This window comes from Melopsittacus undulatus, chromosome 4 (genome assembly GCF_012275295.1).
Source record: "Melopsittacus undulatus isolate bMelUnd1 chromosome 4, bMelUnd1.mat.Z, whole genome shotgun sequence".
NCBI classification, from domain to species: Eukaryota; Metazoa; Chordata; class Aves; order Psittaciformes; family Psittaculidae; genus Melopsittacus; species Melopsittacus undulatus.
The window spans coordinates 99,539,867-99,559,829 of NC_047530.1; the positions used below are offsets into that span (position 1 = coordinate 99,539,867).

The 19,963-nt window shown below is 39.5% G+C and overlaps 1 protein-coding gene across 1 annotated transcript in view; it reads left to right on the forward strand.

The window, feature by feature from the left end:
• CFAP58 (cilia and flagella associated protein 58) overlaps positions 1–19,963 on the forward strand; it is a 70,701-nt gene that overhangs the window by 1,996 nt on the left and 48,742 nt on the right. The window contains exons 2-5 of the mRNA XM_034061348.1: positions 9,059–9,334; positions 14,215–14,354; positions 16,172–16,328; positions 18,710–18,904. Of these exons, the coding sequence (XP_033917239.1) occupies positions 9,059–9,334; positions 14,215–14,354; positions 16,172–16,328; positions 18,710–18,904 (768 nt within the window). The remainder of the gene's footprint in view (positions 1–9,058; positions 9,335–14,214; positions 14,355–16,171; positions 16,329–18,709; positions 18,905–19,963) is intronic.

Consider the following 19,963-nt stretch of genomic DNA (forward strand, 5'->3'; position numbering starts at 1 on the left):
GGTTGTGTTTGTAAATGTGCGCATATGGGTATTACTTCCTTAGTGTCTGAATCAAGTTTACGCAGGTTTATTGGCAACCTGGGTGTTGTTAGTACATTCCTTTCTCATTATGCCATAATCTATGAAAATCATCTCTAGCAAGAGCTGGAATTTCCCTGCTTCTGTGCTGCAGGACTCGGCCTGTCTTGGTGCATTATTTATTTCCTCTGGGAACTTAACAGCAGCAGCAGGAGAGAACACAGCTCCTTCTCCAAGATCACAGCTATTCATCACCTAAGCCAAAGGAAAATATCTATTAAATATCAGCTGCATAAAGCCTGACAATGTAGTAATTACTGATTCTGGCCATGTATATATATATATATGTACACACACACACACACATTATACAATACAAATCACTATAGGTTACAGTGACTATAATTTAAATTCATCTGCAAAATTTCTCTGGGATACAGGGATAAGGCCTGAACATTTTTCAAAGAAAGGCTCACATCCCAACAGATTATATTACAAATCCACCATCCCATTCAGGATCTACTTTCTGTGCCACCTAAGATGGTATAAAATTATGATAACAATACGATACATGTAAATGGAAAAGTCAAACCAAGACACATTCAATTTGATTTGTATTAGGTTTTTTGATGCAGTTCAGCAGTTTGAAAGAGGAGGGAAAGCTAGAAGCACATATCCTGACAGCTCCAGCACATGATTCATTGTCTGAGTATCGCTGCACTGCAGAAGGCTTAAGATCATTATCTTGCTAAAGGTAGTAATTTATTTGATAATAAGCCAAGCTTCACTAGCCTTACTCAGATGCTGGCCAGGACCTGAAGCTGTGACCAGTGGAGTAACAGTATCACAGTTCCTCTCATGCTGGGACGTAATCTGTGGCTCTGTGATGTGACTGCTACTGCAGCAGAAAAGAGATATAATAATAATATTATTTCTAAAATGAACTCTTCAGATCCCATCAGCAGGAACAGGACAATATCAAGATTTGGCCTGAGTGTTAAATTCTAGGAATCTTTCTCAGCTGTTTTCAGACATGTTAGAAGACAGAGGAATTGTTTTATTCTTTCCACTAGTATTTCTAAGCCATTACAAAACTAGCAATATTCATTTAACTATTATGAGCAGTAAATAAAAAAGTCATCTTGCAAGACCTACAAAGAGAACAGGGATACAATAGAGAGGCCATGGAGAGGCAGCAGTGAAACAGGTTTTAGTACAGCTTCCAGCTGTCCCCTTCACAAGGAACACAAGAGATGGCTACCAACCTGAAGCACAAAGAGGGATCACATTAACATTTAACACAGAGAAAGCAGGAATGATAATCTTGCTGGAGTCAGGTCTTGCTGGGGCCTTTTAGACTGCAAGTGTTTATGTAAGCCTAAGGGAGACTGCAGCAGGACAGTTTTCTAACAGGTACAGCTCAGTGCGATCCAACACAGCAGGAACATGCGCAAACCAAAGAGAGAAGGGAACAGGGGACTCCTCTGCACCCATGAATATTTCACACCTCATAGTTACCATGCCAGGAAGCTGCAGGGAGATGGAGTTACCTCCTCACAGCTCCCCATATGGTGTCTCCATCAAGCCCATTACACCTGACCTTATAAGCATCTTAAATCTCTGTGATTTCTATAGCCTTCCTTGGGTATTAAGATTTTTTTTAGTAGCCTTTTCCTCCTAGAGGACTCAAGTGTCGAGCAGTAAAAGATGACAGACAAATTTGCAGCTAGGGAAGATTTGGTGGTTGAGAATTAAAAGGGTGAAGAATAACAGGGAAACAGGAATCAGAGATTAGGGCCTGGATTCTGCTGCTGAAACTGAAAGGCTGATGGAAAGCATGGGGGAAAGTTGTCTAATGAACATGTGTCATAAGACATATTTTAAGCTCATTTTCAAATATACCCAAATGTTCATGATTGGGAAGACAGCCATGGATCAGAACTGGTAAGCAGGTAATGGAAGTAGTCCACTGAAGAAATCCTAGTGCTGTGGAGCACCAAGTGTGTTCGTGTTACCTTGTAGGCTTTCCATCATAACCTTTCTAAGGAGTAATAATGCTGGGCAGCCAGGATGGGAGGAGGTCACTTCTAGCAGACTATGCCTCAATACATAGGAGGAAGAGTTCCCCCCCCCCACTCCCCATGTCACTCTCCAAAGCTGTAGGTCAGATTAATAGCATAAACCATAATGCTGGTGGTAAGAGCCGCAGTGGGAAGTAATGGTGATGGGGATCCACAGAGTGTTGCTTTTCCTCCAGTCTTGAGAATCCCTGTGTTTGCCTGGGAGAAGGGTAAAAGGGAGAATTTTTTTCACAGGCATGGCAGGCCATTGTAACCCTTGTTGCAGAACTGGGAGGAAGAACTGTAACAGAAAACTTCTGCAGTTTCAAACCATTCTGGGGAATGACAATTCCAGTTTAGTTCCAGGATTACTGACTTAATTTTAGCTGCTTTCCATATTTCTCATCTATTTTATTTTTTATGTAGAGCATGTAATTGTATATTATATGCAAACTGCTTGTCAACTTTAGCTTTCGTCTCAGAACTGAGCTCTTTATTTGGGTGTTTCTATTAATTAAAATGATTTAACTTTTTATGAAATGGTAATGTTTCTTCCTCTTGAGATCATTGGCTCAACTCTCATGCAAGACATAGAATCATAGAATAGTTAGGGTAGGAAAGGACCTTAAGATCATCCAGTTCCAACCCCCCTGCCATGGGCAGGGACAACTCACACTAAACCATATCACCTAAGGCTTCATCCAACCTGGCCTTGAACACTGCCAGGGATGGAGCATTCACAACGTCCCTGGGCAACCCATGCCATTGCCTCACCACCCTTACAGTAAAGAACTTCTTCCTTATATCCAATATAAACCTCCGCTGTTTAAGCTTAACCCATTACCCCTTGTCCTTGTCTGTGATCAAAGGTTACAGCTCTTTGAGATCTGTTGCATGATCTTTATGAGCAAAGTAGAAAGCCTCAATCCAATTTAAACTGAATGACTGTTCACATAAAACTGTCATTAAGTTGGAGAATAACAGGAGGAGAGGATGTTCAAAAATGATGTAGTAAAAAAATCAGATAATTAAGTAATCGAGGACTGCATAGTATTTCTTTGTCACTGGAGAAAAACAAGTATTTTAGTAATCTCTTGTTCCCTTTAATACTGCAAAAGTGATGTAACAGAGACTGGCTTCCAGGGTACATCACAGGATATCAGCCCACAGACAGTGTCTGAAGCATCACCGGTGTTTGAGGCTGTGAAGTTGTAATGGATTTACATATCACTGGGGAAATTACAAGACTTGCAGTTAGGTACGTACGTATTATATCTGTAGTAATATATATAAAATTCTATTTTAATGTCAGTAAATTGACAAATTTTGCTTTCCTTAGTGGCAATCTCCCAGTGATGATATTATCTGAGTAAACTGAGAAAAATTATATGCAGAGGACCTAATCCATGAACACATGTTCACCCAACCATTGTGTCTTCAAGTAGTAATTAACATTTGTAACACATTTCTAAACCAGAAAAGCTTGACAGGGCTAAAAGTAGTTCCCGGGGGGGGCAGTTTATCAGACCATTGTGGTTGTGGGGTGCCACCTAGCGATGTGCATCCTTACAACAGCCTGGTGTGCAAGGAACATACTCTATCACCACCCTCCTCCCCCCCCCTCCCCCCCCTCCCCGAGCTTTCCTTTATCAGTTCTTATTGTTACCTTCCAGTGTTCACAAGGTTCATTTTACCCTGTCCAGAAGACATGTACTGTCATGGTACTTGCTACAATTTCTTGCATTCTCCTGGGTGATGTTATGATGAGATTTGACTCTATTTATTTATACCTCTGCAGTAGCCCATAAATCCTTCCAGTCAGGAAGCGATGGCTTATCATTTTCATGCCACTACAGTTTAAAACATGCATTAAATTAACTGCCAGGGGGTTGTGATCTCAAATAAATCAGTGAGCAAACATTTCTTCTCTAGTAACCCTTTCTGTACAACACAAACATATCCCACTGATGCAAAACTCACTCATGCAGCAGGTGGTTCTGCTTGTTTACCATACAGTACGGGTGTCTCTTGAACAGTCAGACACTCAGGGAAATAAATAACAGCCTTTTCAATGAACTGAAACTTTCTGGGTCTGCCTTGTCCCTGCTGTTAATGGAGATTTATTTGTTGGGTTTTTTTTTTTTAAGGTGATTTATCTTTTTTCCCCCCTTCCTTTGTGGCTGTAAGAGGGTTTTTTTTTGCACTGACTAGCAGAAAAGGTTTTCCAGAACTAGGAATGTAGGATTAGCTTAAAAGGGGGCATTAAAAAGTGATTCCACTTCTGGAGCTTCACTTTGTCTAGAGGTTTACTCTATGACATGAGTGCATCATTTACAGCCATGACAGTCACAGCACTATTGCAGGATGGCTGCTGTGGTTATTTCCACCTTCCTGATGGTCCCAGGCTACAGAAAATACTTGCTAAGGTCAGAAGCCCTGATGTTAGACCAGCTCCTCAGATGTGAACCTGCTGAGACATTCTGTAGGTTTGCTGAGTCTTGTAACAGATTTGTGTCCTGGTTGTGCTTAAACCTATACAGTGTGAGTTGTGATGTTTTAGGGCATGGTGGCTGGCTTATCAAAAAAAGGCTTTAGCACGACTTTATTACAGACTCCTAACACAGTCACCCTACTATGTCTGCACTGAAGATAGAGGTGCAGCTACCATGATGGTGAACTTATCAGATTTGACTGAAATTAGCTCAAATGGCACTTGTCTTGAAGACCAGCCTTTACAGTCACCCTTAGAAGGTCTCACAGGACACAAATCACCAGAAGTCTGAAAAACATAGAATAGAATAATAGAATAGATTCATAGAATAGTTGGAAGGGACTTTCAAAGGTCATCTAGTTCAATCCCCTGGCAATAACTAAGGATACTTTCCAAGTAGATCAGGAAGCTCATGGGAATGCCTTGTGGGAATAAATAGGTATTGGTTTGGGGCACATTTGTACTGTTAATCAGAAGCACAAGCATGAATCTAAAGCACAAAAGGTAATTACTACCCTTCGTAACTTTCCACTCCTGTTTTGTTGTTAAAGCCATAAGAAAGAGTATAATAAATATCAGGGTTACATACTCAACATGTGAAAGTGAAGGGGTTTGTGTTTATCATATAATTATTTTTTTTTGGTAATTCTGGCATATCCACTTCCTCCAGCAGTATTTTGATAGCAACATTAAAATCATACCTTTGATATAGCAGCCTTCTAATATCTGAACGGGGACTATAGGGATGCTGGGGATGGACTATTCATTAGGGACTGTAGTGATAGGACAAGGGGTAACGGGTTAAAACTTAAACAGCAGAGGTTTAGATTGGATATAAGGAAGAAATTCTTTACTGTTAGGGTGGTGAGGTACTGGAATGGGTTGTCCATGGAGGTTGTGATAGCTCCATCCCTGACAGTGTTCAAGGCCAGGTTGGACAGAGCCTTGGGTGATATGGTTTAGTGTGAGGTGTCCCTGCCCATGGCAGGGGGGTTGAAACTAGATGATCTTGAGGTCCTTTCCAACCCTAACTACCCTATGATTCTATGATATTTCTTTACACTTGCAGCTATTTTATTTTAAAGGTGTGAAAGTTTGGTCCTCTTGAGAATCTGAAATCCTAGAATCAAGGAATTTATCATGCTCATCTTCCTGGTAATTTTATTTCATAAGAAACATCAGTACAGAAATGAGGAAAAAGAAGGGTTCAAAACTTAGAAAAGGAACTTTATTTTTTTTTTTTTTATTAGAAGCACGTTTTGAAATGATTGGAACTATGTTTCAGTGTGTAGGATATTTTGTAAATTAAATCATACATATAGCAAATATTTTAGAAAGTATTTGTGATTCTTCAGTTCTGATGGTAAATCAGACCATTTGAAAGCATCCATTTGAAATTGCCTATTTTGCCATGTAATCACTAAAATGAAGTGCTACAATTCAGGCTCCATTAAACCAGGAAAAGAAGAAGGTTTTTTTTGCCATCGTTATTAGTTTTGAATGGTACTTTAAGGTCGTAACTAACATCCATTCTGCTCGGAAGTGTATACGTGGTACAATACATTCCCTGCTCTAAAAAAGCTATCAGATGAAACTGTGGCCCCATAGAGATAAGCCCAGCTATTTCAGGTGTTAGCTGGCAGCAAAGCGAGCAGAGCAGCCGATGCTTTAGCACAGCTCTGGAAGTGCAGACCCACTGTCCTTACTCTGTGCTTTGTACAAAATCACTGCACAGACACTCTAGTGTTAATAGGTGCAACTAAATGGCAGAAACCATGCTCTAAACACAATCTGTGACCCAAACCGACACAAACCCTCTGTCATCACCTTCCACAGGACCCTGCCTACCCCCGTGCCTTGAGGGGACGTGTGACGTCCTTCTCCAAACAGCTATTCGGAACCCTCAGGGCCCCGAACCGTGCTCCGGGTTCCATGGGCCCCAGCGGCCCGCCCCGCCCGGCCCCGCCCGCCGCCGTTGCTACGATACCGCGACACGGCTTCAGTCCGCGGTACCTCCGGCCCCGGTCGCGACATACGTCCTCACGGCCCGCTGCCCGCCGGCAGCATGGCTCAGGTGAGCCCCTCACCCCTCTCCCCGCCTGTCTTTTGTACCTCTGAATAAGCCCAACAACATTGTCTGTGTACCATCTGTATCTATGTACCATACTTAAGTGCTGAGTTCTGTGGGCAGAGCTCAGTTATGTCCTGTGTTCAAAACAGGAGTAATGTACTACTGGTACAAGGCAGTAGTAACACTTAAATTGTAGTAACACCTGCTGCTTTTAAGATTGTGGGTGTAATTCCCTAGCCCCATATGCTGCTACTGCTCTTCTTTTAAAATCAATTACGATCACAAAGGTAAACGAGGTCAGAACTGAAGGATTGATGCTTGGGAGGAAAGTGAAATAAGAAGCAGCCCAAATGAATTGCTGTGAGCATCACAGCAGGTTTGGAGGGGTTACGCACTAAGCTTTGTCCATGTCAGGCAGATTGCCCTTCCATGCCTGCAGCAGCCCGGGGTTTAACATTCAGGTTGCCTTTGCTAGTTTACATTGAAGTTCTGACAGAAAAAACACAATCCCTCAAATCAGGGCCCTGGCAGGGATCAGGGATTTGTAACCAATGCCTCAATGTGTCTCATAGTATGACCTTTCAATTGTAAAGGTGTGTTTTTACCCTTTTAATCCCAGGTATTTCAGGTAGCATGAACTTATATATCCCCCTCCCTTTCCTCCCAAACATGAAATAAACATGTTGGTTTGGGTTTAGACTTTTTTTAATTTTGAAAATTCCCACCTTTAAACTGTTTATGTTCAATTAGTGGGTAAGGCCTGAATCATTCTTGAAATAGCAGTCTATTGTTTCGTGGGGGGCAGATATGAGGGCAAATTTCTAAGGCTGAGCTGTGCATCTCATTGTCCATCCTCTGTGAGATGGGTTTGCCATACCTCTGCAGCCAGCACCACCAGATCTATTTGCCTACCCAAGTGAGTCCACCTCAGAGGTATGGTTGTAAAGATACAACTAGACTTCAATTTCACAGTATAGAGACATTGCAGTCAGTTTTGATCAAGCTTGAGTAATGGCAGCAATGTACCTGTGGCAGCATAATGCATCCTCTGGGCTGATTCACCTTGCTGCTTAGCAGATCATGCTAACTCCAAAGAAGGTGCCATACTGCTGCCTCTTGGTATGATTGTGTTCTTTTGAAGGCTATAATGGAGGCTTATTTTAAGCTGTTTTGAAAAATATTGGTGGAACTTGGTGTCCATCAACAAAGCTGGCAAAATCTGGTGTTAGAACTGAGCTAGATAAAAAATTCTTCCCTGTGAGGTGCTGGCACAGGTTGCCCAGAGAAGCTGTGGATGCCCCATCTCTGGAAGTGCTCAAGGCCATGTTGGACAGGGCTTGGAATAACTTGGTCTAGTGGGAGGTGTCCCTGCCCATGAGAGGGGGGGTGGAAATGGATGATCTTCCAACCCAAACTGTGCTATGATTCTGTAATACTATGAGTTCCTACAGAGGAAGGCTTGGCATGCACTGGCATTACTGGAGCTTTCAGACACGCTTATCTGCGAGTGGTTTGCTGGCACTGTCTCCACAGAAAGCATAAAGTCATCAGACTTGAGGTGTAGAGAACTGGGAAGAATTGAGTCTAAAATACTGGGCTTCCTGAATAGTTGACATCTTACACAAACACTATCACAATGATATTTTATAGCCCTATCTTTAAAGTAGTTATGATACTCAATTCTGTTAAAGCACAAGATGTTTCAGTAAAATCGGGGGAGATCTGTTTGAAAAATAGCCTGCAATATGTGTATCATATGCTAGTAAGAGAACTGTTATTTCATAAAATTTTGTTACGATTTCTTAGCAGCTGTTACACATTCAGTATCTTGTCTTTTTATATTCTGGGGTGTCTTCATTTCAGCTGTGTTAATTTTCTTCTTGGTAGCTGGTACAGCGCTGTGTTTTGGATTTACTATGAGAATTATGTTGATAACACAGTGATGTTTTAGTTGTTCCACATTAGTGCTTACCCTAAATGAAGGACTTTCCAGTCTCTCATCTTCTGCTAATGGGGAGGGGAGAACAGCCACGACAGATGACCTGAACTAGCCAAAGGGATATTTCATACCACAGAGAGTCGCGCTTAGTGTAGAAACTGAGGGGAGCTGTCTGGGAGCCATCAGTCACTGCTTGGGTACAGGATGGGTATTGATCAGGGGGTGGTGAGCAATTGTGTTGTGTGTATTTGGTTTGATTCCTCTCTTTTTTCTTTATTATTATTATTATTATTACTTTATTTCAAATATTAAACTGTTCTTTTATCTTACCCTTTTCTGATTCGCCTCCCCATTTCACTGGGATGGGGGGGAGTGAGTGAATGCTGTGTGGTACTTAGTTGCAGGCTGGGGTTAAGCCATGACATGGGGTTGTGAAATGTTCCATTCCTCCTATTTGTTATCTCTTTTATTTCATTCAGTTTTACAAACCATATCTAGATGAAAGTGCATTTGAAGCACTGGAGAAAGACTTCCAAGACGTCATCAATCAGCTTAAGGGAGATAAAGCTCTGGAAAAATTCCGAAAAAAATATGGGAAGCTCCATACTCTTCTGAAGAAGTCTCATGAAAATGAAAAGTATCTCGTGGAGGAATGCAGAAACCTGAATGCTGAGCTTGTGGTGAATTCATCTAAAGTAGCTGCACTCCTAAAGCTCTCTAGAGATGATCAGAGTACTATATCATCGATGAAGACGGTAATATTTTGAATAGAATTAAAAATTATCTGAAATAGGTAAAACCAAGCATGGTAGTAAGAAATCCATCTACAAGAACACTTTATTTTATGTAGAGAACTAGCTGGAGGACTAACTATAGAGCTGGCATCTCCAGTTCTTTACCCTCTGCTTTGTGATCACTCGCTTTGTTTCTTCAGCCTGGTATTTTTTACAGGTCTCAGTCAAAGTCTGTGTTTATTTGCACAAACACAACGTTATCAGCTTTCAGGTCCTCACTAATAATTTTGTTTAAACTTTCCCTTTGTAAAATAGCACATTTTCAACTTAATATACAGGTTTTGATTCATTAGTATTTCTGAAGGGCTGCTGGGATGTCAGCTGCTGCCAGAACATTAAAAAAGATTACTTATTTGCTGAAATATGGATTGTAGACCAGGGAAGTGCCATCAACTCACCTAAGTAAATGTTTCACAACTTTTTTTGTTTAATAGGGATCCTTTACAGCATATCAATGTGATTTTACCAGTTTAGTCTGATGTGTTCTTTGTTATTGATTTGAACTCTGTCAAATCAGAGTGTTTCACTCAGTAAGAACAGTTGACATTTTTAGCCTTAGAGTGAAATTTGACTAGCAGAAACATAAAGCTGCCAAATGATCAGAAGACTGTATTTTGAACGCTTTCCCTTCTGATAGTTTAAAAACTTGGGCTTTAATTTAGCAGTTAGTTGAGAAACCTCAGTGCCTTATGATCAAGTGGTTTGTTCCAGTAAAATAAATTCAGTGTAACAATCCAGAGTGATCTATGAGCACTACATAAACAGAAGTTCTTTGAAGTGAAGTTTCTTGTCCTTATAATTATTAAATAGGATACTGTCATCCTATGGCTGCAGCTCGCAAGCCCTTGGTACTGCTCAAAGAGAAGGAGGAAACCTGTATAGAAAATCTTGTTGTTTTTCACTACTGCTAAGCAAAACCTAGTAGGAGGGTGTCAGGAACCACAATGATCCTTCTAATTTGCTTTCTGCTACTACATGGCAATACTCTTGAGTGTGAACAATAGCAGAGGCAATCCTTCGAGATGTTCCCAAGTTGAGGAGACATTGTCTTAGTAATGTCATGAAACTGAGGAGAGGAAGAGTAGGAAAAATAAGAGCCTTTCCAATTTAAGCAGCTGATTTGAAGCTCAGGCAAGATATCAGTTCTAGTGGTTTTCTGTGGGCCAAGTAAAGAGCACTGACACTTTTTCAGTTTGATTACGAGAATTAGTCTTCCCCTGAAATATTCAGGAATTATTTGGATGTTGTTTAAAATGTTTAAATGTCATGGTTTGGGGGTTTGTTTGGTATACCCTCCAGATTTCACATTATTCTCCTTTCTGAAGGGAAGTCCCATTACAGCTGCAGTATTTCACTACAATTTTACTAATGTTCAAACAATGTGTTTTGTGTGTGCCCAAGGCAAGTGATGAGGCAATTTCAAGTGCTAAAATAGCAAAGATAATATTCTTCAGTACTAAATTAAACAAGCAATCTGTTCCTCTGTTTCATTATTTATAAAAGCTGGGAGAATCCTGGTGGGGCTGTTCCTGTCAAAATGGAATAGTTCCTTCAAATTAAGGCCCTAAATCGTGGTGATCTGATGAAGCATAAGGGTTGCAGGTATACAACTTTCCTCTTCTAGGTCACTGTTTCATGTACAAATACAAGTTGCAGAAGCAAATTTTTTCTCCATGTGAAGCCTGGTTGTAATCAGTAGGATTGTTTAGGGACAGGGGTTAACTACACAGATCAGTGGCTGGTAGGACCCAGGCCACTAGTAATTGATAGCTGTTAACTTCCTGATGGTTGCTCAGTGCTGTGGTTTATAGTTTTAATAAACTGGATGTAACAGTCTGCTGTTTACAGTCATCAAAGGAGCAAAGGGTCAAGCTGAACATGAAGGGAATACAGTTCTCTTTTTTTTGCTGATAGGGATACTGATCCACAAGGCTGCATGGGAAGTATGCTAGGATGGGAATTTATAGGAGCTTGTATTACCCAGCTTGGAATCACCAAGTTTTCAATTTCCAGGGGGATCAATCCAATACACTAAGAAAGCATTTCAGTAATTCTCAGTTTCTGAGCAGTGAAACTGGTGTGATCTTTTGGGATACTTAATGCAAAAAAAATTAAGGCAGTCACATTTCTGAATTCTGCTTCATAATTTCCAGAGTTCCAGTCCTTCTCCACAAAACTTTTGGATGATTCTAACTGCAAACATCCAGTGGACTTCTGTCTTTAGTTATACACAGATTGCAATGCATGTTACCTACCCAACCATGTACTGCAATTACGCAGTGATGCTGACAAACTGCATTCTTTCAGTTCCCTTCTCCACTGAGTAATAATGTGAATATTTTTGCGATGAAGGATTCCACCATCAAAATTTTCTTCCTCTTTACTTTTGAAATTAAAGAAAGCAATCTGTTGATCTGCTATTCAAGGTAAAAGACATGACCAAGAAACAGTTACAGAGAAGCCCAGTTTTGCTGATGCTAAAGTCTGCAGCAAATTCTTATTTACATTTTGCTTATTAATGGGGCCATCATCTGTGCCTGCTAACTTTATTGATCAAAATTGGTTTTATGAATATAAATTCAATAAAATTGTTTTTCCCCATCAAAAGAGGTGATCTGAAATCACTGCTTATCTGAATAGCCTCACTGACTTCAGTGATCGCTGTTGTGTATATTCACCAGAATAAAATACTTGCTGAAGCCAGTAAGACCTCTCAGAGGTCATATTGATTTTATTCACCAGTTCTATCCCCCAAAACTCCAATCGTAATGATTTAATTCACCAATTTTAATCACAGTCTAATCAGTCAGCAGGAAGCTTTAGGTAATCAGCTTTAATCTTATTTTCCATTTGCATTTTTCTAGAGAAAGGTTGGTTGCCTCTTATTGGTTGGCAAATCTGAAACATGTTTATTTACAGCTATATTTTATGCTATTCTGCCAGTCAAGATGATACACTATATCTTCATGCTGTTATTTCAGCCTGGTGTGCATTTATTTCAATTTCATAATTGAACATTTTTATGTAAGATAATAATGAATGGAAAATTTAATATTTACCAGATGATACTTAATACTTTCTGTGTGATCATTGCTGCATTTGAATGGAAATTAGAACTCAAAATGTATAAACCAAAAGTTTACTTTAATATTTAAACCTGTTTAAATATGCTTGGTGCAGAAGTGAAAAGCACATCTTTTGAACTACATTTTGAACTAAGTAATTTACTGAGTAATGAAAATACTGGTTTTAGGTAGTGAATTTAATTGACTATAATCTCCTTCAGAATTTCTGAACAAGTAAAGTCCGCTTCCTAACTCTTTAATAGGGTGGGAAAAATAAAGAAGAGCAAACATTCCTGATCTTTAAGTTCCAGATGGCTTCTCAAATTTGGATATGCTGAACTAGTTGAGTAAATAAAAAGAAAATGTATTCCCTTTCCAGTTTGAAGAGGCCACAGATGTTACATTTTGTGTTATCTTTTCAGCAAATTCTAGTAGCCTGTTACTTCTGCTAGTTTAATAGCTTCAATTTTTAATTTAGGCAGTAAACAACTAAGTACTACATTTGATTTTAAAGAGTTCAATAAATATATTAACAATATACCATAGTATAGGTGTCATAATTTTGAGTTTAATGTTAAACGGGGTTCTATTAGAACCATATATGTTAATTTCAATAAAGAACTGCTGTAAACAATCTGATAGAAATGAAATTACTTTACATACTTCATTGTGGAGGTGTTTTAATTTTTTTTCCCTGTCCCATTTTCCTATGATGCAAATAGGAGTTGAAAGGCATATTATGGCCTGATGTAATGATGCTTCTGTCTGGCTATGCTTGGGGAGACCCTAGAGCTAATATAGAGTTGCACAGTCACACTAGGAGTCTAAGTCTGTACATGTCCATCAAGTCCAGGACTCCACCAGGAGCCAGCTGAGAAAAGAGCATGAGAGAAGACATCATGCTGTGATTTGCAGCTCAGGGACTTCTAGTGTCACAAGTAGTGTCTTCATTTTTTACTGAGTCTTTGGGAACATACCTTCCAGTCACTTTCTGAATTTATGCATTTTTTTTTTTGTTAGCACAGGATTCTAGAACTGATAAGATCTTGGTTTAAACCTGTCAAGGAATAAGCCTGCTCTGTGACTCTTAAGGATCTGATTCAAAGGAGAGAGATACAGAGAAAGTTAAAAAATTTGAGTGAGCCCTCCTCTCCTATCCCATTCTATCCTGTTTTTGAGTATCAGCCCTGGGCTTGTGAGATGCGCATGAGTCTGTCATTCAAGTAATTCTATGTGCTGACATTTGGCATAAGAATTGTAGCTTGTCTAAATATACAGTTAAAATAAAAATACACTCGGTCCTCACAGATGAAAATGAACAAAGGGAGAGAAAAGCCCAGAGTACCATCTTTTTCTCATCCTCATTAAATTGAATGTTCATTGTCATAACATCTAATCAGATTTGTACAGACATAAGTGAGTCATTTAAGTAGATAGTACCTTTGTGGGCACTGAATTTTCAGTAAATTCTTAGGTACTAGTAGGTCTGACATGGCCATAAACTTGCAGAGTGAGATTTGATAATGTTCAGATCTGTGTGTTGAAAAAAATGTATTAAAGCTTTTGTGATGTAAATTGACATAGTCTATATGGCTCAAAATGTTTGCTATGCCCTCATCCAAAAGAAAAGGCAACTGGTAAAGAAAACTTTTGTGAATCTAAGCATGAAAAGGCATGAAAATCCATTTTCTTAATTAACTAAAATGCAAGGCAGTTAATTTTTGTTCATTTTCAACACAATTTAATTTGTGTAATTGTTTTCAATTTCATTCCTAGGAGATTGACAAGGCCTGGAAAATGGTGGATACAGCCTATGAAAAGGAACAGAGAGCAAAGAAGAGGATTGCTTCACTGCAAGATGAAATTGCACGCCTAAGTAGTTTAGTGGAGCAAGGATCTAAAGGACAAGACCACAAGTAAGTTTTCCTCAGCGAGGGGGAAATCCTAATCTGATTTTCTGTCATTCTACACTACATTCTGTTCTGGTTAGCCATTTACATGCTATAAAGACACTGGGAAACAGAAGGAGAGGTCTTTCCTGCCTCTTACTTTTCTCAGGACTGCACATTTGTTGGTCTACATGTTTATGCAGTAAGCAAGTACAGAATCAGGCTCTGAGCAAGTTCATTCAGTGTTGGATTAATCTGAGAGATCAAATAAAAATCACTATTATGCACTTTCTCAGTATCTGTCATATTGTTTTATCTGAGTAGCATTTCAGCATACTCTGTCTTTGAGAATAGGATCCTGTCAAGATTTTTACATGTGATAGCAGCAGGGTCAAGTAGATAAGTCAAGGAAGCAGGAGACTTTATTTCTGTTCCCAGCTTTGTTACAAACAGTTATTATTGTTTGTATTCTTGTTTGTATTTTATATTTACATGCTTTCAAGACTATGGATTTTTTCTACTGAACATCTATGCATAGAAGGACCTAGTGTCAGGTGGAGCCTCTGGCTGCTACAGCACACAAATAATAATGAACTTTGGGAGCTTCTCAAAAGTGCTCTAAAAGTTAGTATTTGTAGTATAAAATCCTCAGATTGTGTTTATGCTGTAAGTTTAAGTTTAAACTCAAAGATGAGATAAATAAATGGACTTGTGCACTTTCTGTGGAGATTGCTGATGGTTCACCTGGCTGGTTCTGGGCTGAAATTCTCTCACTGTATAAGGTATTTATGTTAAGCATTGAGGATATGTATGGGTCATGCTCATCTCCCCATGCACTGTGTATCCAGGCCACATAAACAAGACTTGCATCTGTGAGTAAGGCCTTTAGTGTGTTCAAATATTTCCCTCCCAAGGAATGTGCCAGCACATAAACCACCTGAATGCATGAAAAATCTACTCCTTCACCTTTTGTCCCTGAAATATTCTGGGCCTGTGTAACAGGTTTCCTTGGATCTAAAAGCTTGGTCATTAAGCCTTCCCCCAGTATAACTCTCTCTAAAAGCAGCTCTCTGGCTGTTTGTAGCATTTTCCTGCAAGAGCCAGGAGCTGCTTACCATTTCCAGCTGCTGTCCAGGCTGCTTGAGACCTGCCTACTTAAAATAGCTTCTTAAAGTTCCTTCTGTATTTCCTTCTAGTTCCATACTTAAAAACTTTGTCCCGTGACAAGGCCAGAGGGACTTAATTGTCTGGCCATGGGCCAGACAGCTCCTTTGGAGGTTTTCAGCCTGTTAAGGCTGAAAGCACTTATAGCCTTTTAGAACTATAAGCTGGTTTTCAAGGTTGAGCTTGAACCCACACTGCCTGGACTTTCTTTCAGACTGAAAATGTGTCCAAAGAGGGAGTCTGGTTTATTCTTACATTAGGTACTGTAAGACATACCTTAGTTAGGTGCCCAGTAGGTAAGCTGCAGAGAGACTGGTTACAATAATGTGACATTTTGGGTCCCTGAGTAATTTTGCAATGGGCAGAGAAGAAGGAATTTTGTTCCCTGTTACTTTTTTGGGAAACTGAGGGTTTCTTCATACCCATAAGGATGTGATATTACAGGAAAGAGTAATTTATTGGACTAGGTTGGCTTTTAAGGCTACCTATGTTAATGGTGGCTACATTGATAGTAGACAGTATATAACTCAATTGACCATCAGAGCCTTAATCCAAAAGGAGTCTAAAATGAAACAAATTACTTTAAAACTCCTGGTTCTCACAAAAGAGCTTGCGCTGGCATAGCAGGAAGAACAGAAATGGCCTGTGACACTGCTTGACTATTATTTCCTTGCTTCCAGTATCTGTGATTTGCTAAAATATAAAGAAGACATTACAAACGAGCGAGACCAACTGTTGTCAGAAGTTGTGGAGTTACGTCAAAGTCTAACTCAAGCCACAGAACAGCAGCAGGCTACAGAGAAGGCAAAAACTGAGGCAGATCAATCTATTAAGCAGGTCAGTACAGATCATCAGGTGGTAACTCTAGGCTTTATCCTGAACCATTCTCCACCAATCTCCATTGACTAGTATGCTACTACCTGTTCTTTCACATCTCAAACACTTTCAGGAGTTCTCAGAAAGGAGTCTATTGTGAATGATTTTTATGTTTTTTCTCTACTTCTAGGCTATGTCCTTTGCAAAGTGTAATGCCATGGACCAGCTGCTTCCATAACTTCCCAATAGCCTGAATAAGGCCAAGGTTCCTTTGCCTGAATCATAGTTATCTTTGGTACTGAAGATGTTGGCTTTTCTTTCTGCATGCTTCCAAAGAACCATTTAGAATGTAGACTTCGAATAGAGATCCTAGGTTCTTTGCTGTTAGCAGTGATCGCCATACCATCATTTTTAAGAATGTATCAAATTCTGACTTCTAAGCTAATTAAGCTTTGAATTAATTAAGCCTCCCCTACTTTTCTTTTGTGGGAAGCTTTCTAGAACATCACTTTTCTAATGGTTAGAGACCTCCTTTCTTCTTCACACTGATTCCTGCCTACCATTTCTCAGCTTAAATAATTTTTCACATCACCATTACCTGTAGGGAGCAGTCATATTATAGAGTCGTAGAATCACAGAATGGTTTGGGTTGGAAAGGACCTTAAGATCATCTAGTTCCAACCTGCCTGCCATGGGCAGGCACTAAACCGTGTCACCCAAGCCCTGTCCAGCCTGGCCTTGAGCACTGCCAGGGATGGATCATTCACAACTTCCTTGGGCAACCCATTCCAGTGCCTCACCACCCTTATAGTATAGAACTTCTTCTTTATATCTAACCTAAACTTCCCTGTTTAAGTTTGAACCCATTGCCCGTTGTCCTGTTGCTACAGTCCCTAATGAAGAGTCCCTCCCCAGCATCCTTTTAGGACCCCTTCAGATGCTGGAAGGCTGCTATGAGGTCTCCATATTCCATCTCAGCTTTACTTTTTTGTTTCCTTTTTAAGTTAGGTTTTCTGTTTTTCTGACCATCAGTTCTACTTAGTGATCAATCTGTACAGCTTCCTTTAAATGCATATAGCAGCTAAGGATACAGAAGACTGAGGATCAATAGGATAGCCACTGAGTGGAAAGAAAGTTAGAAAAGGATGGAAGATGGGGTGCAGAACTCTGATTGATGCACAAAATATAAAAACAAAATAATGAAGAATAAGCAAATTTAAGGCAGAATATAAATAAGGGATGGAGCAAGACAACAGGAGAAAGTAAAAGCAGAAAAGAACACTTAAAGAACAGAGAAGAGATAGGAGCAGCATTTAATTTACAGGTTTTTATTAATCACATATAGGAAAGTAACGATCAGTCTAGATTTTGTGCACAGAATCTGTTTCTAAGGCAGATGACTTGGAGTGCATTACAAGACAACATAAATCTTTGCTTTTCTGACAGAATTGTGGGCATGGGAGAAAAGAGAGAGGATTGAAACTCCCATCAAAACTTACTGAATCTTGCTAGCTTTAATCTTCTGATATTCACTTTATCAGCCCTTAAATTTACAGGATTGTTACAGTATTTGTAACTACCCCCCATTTTCCCAGTTCTGGAGAAATTATTCTCCACTTCAGACTGCTTAAATGACAATGTCTTTCTGAAGATCCTATCAAAGACCCTGTCTGTTCTGGCAACTTTTCATCTGTGGGCTCAGAAAGAGAGGTAACTTTAAGCAATGAACATCTTACAATTGCTGGTTCCTGGCTGAACTGAAAATTTCCATGTGGATCAGCCCCCTGTGTCTCCTCTCTGCTGATTCTGCTCCGTCACATTTTTGGGGAGGGAGAGAGCATAAGTCACAAGACAGTCTATTAAATATGAAAGGAAGCTCTTCTTTCGAAGTTCCCACAGAGGAACTTTGAGAACAGAAGTTTGAGAGCAGTTGTGAAAATGAACACTGGTCTGACATCTCTCCTTTAATATCAGTATAATAAGTGTTTCTGCTGGTGAGAGAGAAAAATAAAAATCCTTGCAGTACAATATGAAGCCCTAATTAGTTTTAATGCTACATTCAGAAAGTACCGCTTTACAAGTAACTTATAACTGAAAATACATTTGTGTCACTGCATGTCCAGAGGAATGCTTTTTTGCCTGAATTGTGTCAGACCCTTCTGTGTAGATGAATTGACTGGTGCTTAATAAATTATTGTCATCAGTGAATAGGTTCCCTCATGCAGGGTATTTTGTTCAACCCCTGGAGAACATATTTTCTTCTGAGAAAGTAAGTGGTGGGTAAAGTAATACAGAAGCTGTTGTTTTAAAAATGAAGCACAGTAAAAGGAGAGGTGAGAGGCCTTGTTTTCTGGAATAAAAGGCAGCAGAACTTAAAACCTTTGTCTTGTCTATTGTTACAGCTGCAGGAAGACATCGAGGTGCAACGGAATGAGGTAACACGAGAGGCTCGAAAAAAGGAAAGATTAGAGAAGGAGCTGAAAAATCTTCAAGCTGAACTGGATGATAAGCAAACTGAGATAAAGAATTTACAGCAAGATATAGAGAGGAATAAAGAGGAACAACTGAAAATGGAAGAGAACCTAAAAGAGCAGAAGGTAGGGTACATGGTACACTGCATGTGTCAGGTCTAAGCTGCTAAAATAAGAAGAAAATGGAATTTCCTGAAGGGAGAGGGAGAGATATTAATTTAAGTCAATAAATTTTAACAAATAATTATTGTAATATAAATATTAATTTACTAATATATAAATATGTAAAGCTTGCTGACAGATTTCAGATAGATTTACTCCCAGAAATCAGTAGTGGATCACAATGATATTGTAAGAGATCATCTTGGAAAGATCACATAGAATGAGACACAGTCTGTGTGAAGAGCATGGATGGTCTAATGATAGTAACAGGAGACTGCCAGGTTGAATTTCTGATGTGTATTGCCAGTTTTGCCACTGATTGACTGTAGTGGCATTAGTAAAAAAGTCGTTTTACCTCCAACCCCTTCTTTTTTCTCTGTCACAATAATTTTTATCTACCTCTCAAGCTTGTGGAAGAGTTTCCGTGAAAGGGCAGAGAGCTGTCTTCGTACACCTTTTTGATTGATTTTCTCCATTCTGTTTCTAAAAACTTTATCTGGAAATGCCCTAACATAGTGTTCTTCAAGTGTTTGAATTTCAAGGTTTTCAGTCCATTTCCCCTGACTTTAAGAAACTCTCAGAGAAGCAATTTCAGTAAATGGCAGGAGAGATCTCATCACTGTAAACCAGTCCTACCTCAAGGGAAACTTCTTTGGGAGTTGTGTGTATCTTGTAAATTTATTACTTTTATAGCTTTTTTCCCCTTCAGGTACCTGAATTTGTGAAGGTAGATGTCTGTGACAATTTTTTGTCAACAAAGAATCCTAGTAAAATACTTCACATAAAGAGGGACGGAGAAGACTTGATTTTTTTTTCTCTGAATATCACTCATTTGATGCAGCTTTTGAGGGCAGCTCCATGATCTGCCAGGAAATCACATTTTTTAAAAATAGGATACCTACATTTCATGGTTCTGTTCCATTCTTCCTCTTCTTTATAGTACCTTTCAACCTTTCTAACTGCAGATTTTAGGGGCATTCAATTGTCCAAGGTATCCTGGAAACCAATAATTCACATAAAGTG